We start from the raw sequence: 6,346 nt of genomic DNA, 5'->3' as shown, positions 1-6,346 counted from the left end.
CGCGCTTTGACTATAACTGACGCGCGTAGGTGACGTGTTTAATATCGAATGGATGTGATGCGAAGGTTTAAGAATAATAATACTGAGCGGTTAAAGTTCTATTGGTAAAAATGCAGTTTAAAAGTTTCACTGGTTTGGTTCTTCTAATGAACATCATGAGAAGTTCAGGAGCCTCGTACATGATCGTGGCTGATGTGGAGAAACAACTGGGGGACCTCAAACACTTCTGGAGGAGCTCCGGGTTTTGGTGACGACACCTCAACAACATTTCACCCCGTCTTGATTAAGGGCCAAAGTATTAAAGCTTCACTATCCACAAATCAAATACGCTACTAAAATGCTTTAAACCATTTAATGAACTGCCAGTCGAAGACATTATTTCAAACATACCCAGAGCTCACCAAACGCGCTGGTTTGCTTAAAGCTAAATGCTAAAAGCGAATGTGCTTGAAGAGACAGGGTAACTGCACTGGTTACACTGGGATAAAGGGTAGCTGGGATGGTTATACTGGGACAGAGGGTAGCTGGACTGGTTATACTGGAGCAGAGGGAAGCTGGACTGGTTATACTGGGACAGAGTGTAGCTGGAGTGGTTTTACTAGAACAGAGGATAACTGGACTGGTTGTACTAGGACAGAAAGTGTAATTGGACTGATTATACTGGGACAGAGAGGGTAACTGGCCTGGTTATACTGGTGCAGATGGTAACTGGCCTGGTTATATTGGGCAATAGGGTAACTGACATAAACACTTTATACTGGGTGATTTTTTATAAATGTGATTCTGGTTTGTGTTTAGTCCCCCACTCCCCCACACACAGGCACACCAGTTTGACCTGAGCGTGGACCAGCAGTTGAACTTGGCCTATGTCGGCTCAGTCCCCCACGGAGGGATCCAGCAGATCAGGATCCACTGGCTGCTGGAGCTGGTCTCTGCGCAGTAAGACAACTATATTGTCTACATTCTGGACGGCGTATTTGTACTTCAGTCCTCTGATCTTGTTGCAGAGAGATTGCTGGACGGGTCCAGTATGACTTCACCAAACTGGACCAGCTGATAGAACTCTTGTGGATGAATGGACTCCAGCCAGGTTCTGGTCTTTGCACCAATATGACCATGTGAGAAAGCAGCAGCTCAGGTCTGTTTTTGATGGGTTTTCAGGCTTTGAACTGATGGGAAGCGTCTCCAACTATTTCACCGACTTCCAGAACAAATCCCAGGTGGTGGAGTGGAGAAACCTGGTCTACCTGACAGCACGGCGCTACATCGGTAAACCTCCTTCACACTCTTGCCTCTTGCTCTTCATTTCTGATTCAAAGCAGGTTCTCCTCCTCTGTGGAGATAAATGACAGATTTATGCGACTGGAGTAAAGATCTGTCACGTGTTTGACATTTTCATTTTTATGTGATTGGAAATTCCAGATAAATATGGCCTGCAGTATGTTTCTCAGTGGAACTTTGAGACATGGAACGAGCCAAACAATGGTGACTTTGACAATGTCAGCATGTCTGTTCAAGGTAAAACCAAAGCTGTGCTGACTATATGCTGGTCTCTGGCTCATAAATGACTCTTGTCACTCTTCTTCTCTCCGCAAGGCTTTCTGAATTACTACGATGCCTGCTCAGAGGGTCTGCGTGCTGCCAGCAGCCTGCTCAGATTCGGAGGTCCGGGCGACTCCTGTCATTCTCCTCCCCGCTCGCCGTTCTGCTGGGCTTTGCTGCAGCACTGCTACAATGGCACCAACTACTTCACTGGAGAAAAGGGCGTCCGGATGGACTTTATCGCTCTGCACAAGAAGGTCAGCTGTTCTTTAAGCCTTTAAAATTGTTGAAAACATTGTGTTGGTGTCAGTTCCTTCTCTGAGTGACTCGGTTAGAATGGGTGGTCCTGAGTGAACTTTGATCCTGGTCCTGGCTCCTGTAGGGTGGTGGCGCTACCCTGCCCATCCTCCAGCAGGAGATTCAGACTGTGAGGGAGATCCAGCAGCTGTTCCCTCGGTTTCACCGCCTCCCCGTGTACAACGACGAGGCCGATCCTCTGGTAGGCTGGTCCAGACCTCAGGAGTGGAGGGCTGACGTGACCTACGCTGCCATGGTGGTGAAGGTGTGGAGACCACAGACACATATGTGGTTTTTTTGCTCTTTACCGTTTCACAGTAACTCACTGTTGCCCCCCTCATGCTCTCTGTCACATTAAAGGAAACCCTGTGATAGCTTCAATAAGCGCGTTGAACATTTCAGTCAGTAATGACAAGAGTTGAAGCTAAATAGAGCTGATGTTCAACAGGTGATCCAGCAGCACCAGGACCTGCTACTAGCTGACCCAAACAGCACAATCAACTACACTCTCCTTAGCAACGACAATGCCTTCCTGAGTTACCACCCGTTTCCCTTCACACAAAGAACCCTGACCGCCCGTTTCCAGGTCAACAACACCCAGCCGCCACATGTGCAGCTCATCAGGAAGCCCGTCCTCACCGCCATGGCCCTGCTGGCTCTGCTTGGTGAGTTCCTTCAGATTTCATCTATACAAAGTTCTGGTGTAGATGTTTGTTCCTTCTGTCTGTTGTCAGGAGAGACCCAGATCCTGGCTCAGGTCTTAAACTCAGCAGGAACCAGCATTGGCACAGTGGGAGTCCTGGCCAGCAGCCATCAGCCTGAAGTCTTTGGTGGCCCAGACAGCTGGCAGGTGGCGCTGTTGGTCTACAACAGTGATGACATTCGCACCTCCAACAGCACCGATGAGGTCCTCATTTCACTGAGAGGACTGGCATCACATCCAGGCACGACTGTATTATTCTGACGGAGCTTTGAGTGGAATCAGCATCACGTTCAGGCTTTTCACCTCATCTCCATCTCCTCTGTTTCTTTGCCTCATCTTCATCTGCTCTGATTCTTCTCATCTCCATCCTCCTCCAGATCTGGTCTATATCACGTATAACCTTGACAACAGGGTCAGTAACCCGTACCAGCTGTGGAAGAGTTTAGGTTGTCCAGATTACCCCACGGTCCAGCAGTTTAGGCTCCTTAGGAGTCTTCAGGTGATCATTCATTCCTCCTGAACAGATTTAGCCTCCACTTTCATTTAAATTTCTAATATTTTAGAAAGATTTCAGCTTTGTCCAGATGTTCCTGGTCAGATGCTTTTGTGGCTCCACATATTTTAAAACTTTTCATTTATTTGTACTCCTTCTCATCTGATTTGGACTTTCCTGTTTTGGATGCCAGGACGCTCATATTGGTGGACCCTGGGAGGTTCCTGCTGGAGACACTCTGACTTTCAGGACCAGGATGTTGCTACCTTCGCTTCTTCTTGTCCACGTCTGTGCGAGGCCCAAAGTCGTACCCGGCCAGGTGTGGAGTGATGCTGAGACACTAACCCCTGTTCCAGCTCAAAAGCATTATCAGATAACGGACGTGAATCCAGCCCATTTGGTCTCACTTCCTGTTCTTCAGTGCTGGTTTTTGGAGTTTGATTAACTCCGTAATGTCACAAAGACTTTGATAGCTGCTGAAAAGTCTGTCAGCGTTAAACTATCTGATCCCCAGACACTCTAACAGATTCCTGCTTCCACTTCTGACCACACTGAGATAATGAAAACTTCTCACTGCAGTTCTGCTCATGATGTTTCACCATATCTGCTTGTTTGGATCAAGAGAACATTGATATCAGTGTAATGTTTCTGTACAGGTCAGTGGATTACGCTTCCTGCGGATCACTAAAGGCCAAGTCTTGATCATCTGGTCTGATCACAGCCAGAATTCCAAGTAAAATTATTTTGTCATTTTATACAGTTATTTTAAATAATTATAAATGGTAAAAGTCTGTTAGCGTCATATGGTAATGTTAAAGCGTTAAATGGTAATCGTGTAGAGCTCTATAAAGTACAACAGATTTAATGTTTTGCAGATGCATAAAGACATTTGAGGTGGAATTCTCCTCTGACTACAAAGAATTTAGTAGAATTAATCATCAGGACACCATTTTCACCTCTTATGTTTATTCACCTGGTAAAGTTTAATCACACACAACAAACACAACCTTTTTAACCTGCTTTGCTACGTGTCGCCATTGTGACCATAAACGTGTCTCTGTGTTATGCAGCAGAGGCGGTGGTCAGCGGCCTGTACAGAGTGAGGGCTGTGGATTACTGGGCTCGACCAGGATCCTACTCACTGACGAAGAAGTACACAGAGGATGAGGACGAAGACGTCCAGCTTACTTCAGAATCACTCAATGTCCATCAAGGAAAACACTGATCACATTAAATCCCACTGAATTTATTTAGATAAATACTCAGTATTTCAATATTTACTAGAATCTCTATTTTCATGTTGAAAGTTTTAATTTTTTTTCATATTTGTTAAAAAAATATTTTGTACAGATTAGAATTAGAAAAGTAATCAAATATGAGGCTTTTTTGCAGCATCTTCTTGATGCAAGTGACATCATTGTTTTGACTAATTAGTTAAATACAATATGTCGGGCTCTGGGTCTCAGAGCGGTCCCATCCTTAGTCTCGACAGTAGGACAGAAACACGGTGAGTCCACCTATTTCCAACTAATCACCTCCAAGAACAAGTTGGCCATCTGAGCGTTGCAGAACTGATCAGCAGGATGGTTCTTCAAAAACCAAATACCTTCTACTCTATGCAAATAAAGCAGCACATTTGGAGTCAGTGACCACTCCATAAACCAATAAAAGAACATTTTTAATTTTAATTCAACAACAAAGAAATCAGTTTTTTCAGAATCGAGATTTTGAGTTCAGAAAAAACATTTTCTCTTTAATGCATCTTCATCTTTTAATAAGTCAACATGTTTTTACAAGATTACATAGTAAAAATAAACAGTTGAACCCGTACATGTTCCAGGTATAACTGCATATTTGCAAGTTTATTTCAACATAGGGACAGAAATGGTGACAGTGAGGGTTGGATGACTGCAGCTATCGCATTAATATGTACTTAAACAAAAGTCCAGATGAGGAGCGGTACTATTGGGACCACAGCCACCGTATCCTTGGCCCAGTCTCACAGCTGGGCACTTACTTCAGGATAGTGTCTTCATTTGCTGTAACAAGACAGATGTTGAAGGATAAAGGACTACTCAGTGTGTAGTTGAAAGAAAACCATTAACAAACCAACTGATTGTGAGAATGACTGATTCACCCCTAAAAGCTTCTCCAGAGTCAAGGAATGAGTCTTGCATTTACCATAAGTTCCCTTCTAAAAAATGCATAATGTTTGTCGGCCAAACCCTGGATAGCGTCATTAAGGACTAGTAGTTGTGAGTGCCATCAAGCTACCTTCTGCCAGCTGCTTGGCAATGCGCTCCTGCTCCTCACGAACCTTCTTTTCCTCCTCCTCGATCCTCCTCTCCTCAGCTGCGATGGGTTTCAGGTGGTCTGAATGGAAAAAAACCCATCATTATCACATAAAAAGTAGCCTGAATGTTATGTATTAATCATTAAAATACCTGAAAAATCTCTAACTATGTCTTAAATAAATGCTTAATATTCACTGTAAAGTACAGGAAGAAGGGAAAAACGGACCATATCGTCTTTTTCCGTAGATGATCCCAGCGATTAAGGCTGAATATCTTGCTGTCTGCAGAGGACACAAACACAGCCGTGAATCTCATACAAGTAAGAGAATGACCATAAAACGTTCGTTAAACAACGATAAAGGTGAAAAAAATTTAACCTTAATGAGGGGTGACACTGCGACCGGAGGAGCCATCGTTAGTGTCTCAGCAGGCTAACAGTTAGCAGCAAAGGTCACTTTAGCGCAAGACTCTTCTTCTACACTGCTGTTAATGTAGTGCACGTCCTAATGGTCGAAACAGCGCCACCCTCCGGAGTGACGGGAAAGAGATTCAAAATATAGTTCGTTTTTTAAACGATTGAATCAAGAATCTCTTATTCTTACAATTTACGATGACCTCAAGTAATTGAGTAGAATAGTTTATTAAATTCATTTTCATATTCATTTATAGAGCCCATCTTACAATCAAAACAGTCTCTAGGAGTCGCTTCAAACATCTGATTTTAACTAATTGGGTACATTTCCGAATGGTGTGTTGCAGATTCTGGAGATTGTGACACCTAAAAACTGCTGTTTCTGACACTATACAGTATCAGCCCGTGTGCTGGAGAAGATCGACCAGTTGTGCAGTCAGATTTGCATGTGGGTCTGAGCCAAGAAGTGCTGAAGGCAAAAGTTTGTACATAATCATTAAAGAGGCTTTCAGTGTCGGAGGTTAATATATCAGATGTTACTAGTTTAATATTATCTTATGATATTTAGGAGTTACTGCTACTGACATTAGATTTTAAATTGTTGA

At 43.7% G+C, this 6,346-nt stretch overlaps 1 protein-coding gene across 3 annotated transcripts; it reads left to right on the top strand.

The window, feature by feature from the left end:
- The first annotated feature begins 10 nt into the window (after window positions 1-10).
- Window positions 11-5,494, top strand: idua (alpha-L-iduronidase). 3 transcript variants are annotated; one of them, XM_057033289.1, is made up of 14 exons: window positions 11-247; window positions 799-939; window positions 1,008-1,090; window positions 1,162-1,269; window positions 1,423-1,518; window positions 1,597-1,799; window positions 1,925-2,104; window positions 2,288-2,504; window positions 2,574-2,783; window positions 2,920-3,041; window positions 3,229-3,354; window positions 3,692-3,768; window positions 3,911-4,011; window positions 4,109-5,494. In XM_057033289.1, the coding sequence occupies exons 1-14, from the start codon at window positions 111-113 to the stop codon at window positions 4,258-4,260; spliced, it is 1,953 nt and encodes a 650-aa protein (XP_056889269.1). In that variant the 5' UTR covers window positions 11-110; the 3' UTR covers window positions 4,261-5,494. The 3 variants fall into 3 exon arrangements, with proteins under 3 accessions (XP_056889269.1, XP_056889268.1, XP_056889270.1); XM_057033288.1 differs by having other exon boundaries at window positions 4,106-5,494; XM_057033290.1 differs by having other exon boundaries at window positions 40-295; window positions 4,106-5,494.
- The last annotated feature ends 852 nt before the right edge of the window (window positions 5,495-6,346 follow it).

The sequence above is a fragment of the Takifugu flavidus genome, chromosome 5 (genome assembly GCF_003711565.1).
Source record: "Takifugu flavidus isolate HTHZ2018 chromosome 5, ASM371156v2, whole genome shotgun sequence".
Lineage (NCBI taxonomy): Eukaryota > Metazoa > Chordata > Actinopteri > Tetraodontiformes > Tetraodontidae > Takifugu > Takifugu flavidus.
This window is presented reverse-complemented; position numbering and strand designations above follow the sequence as displayed.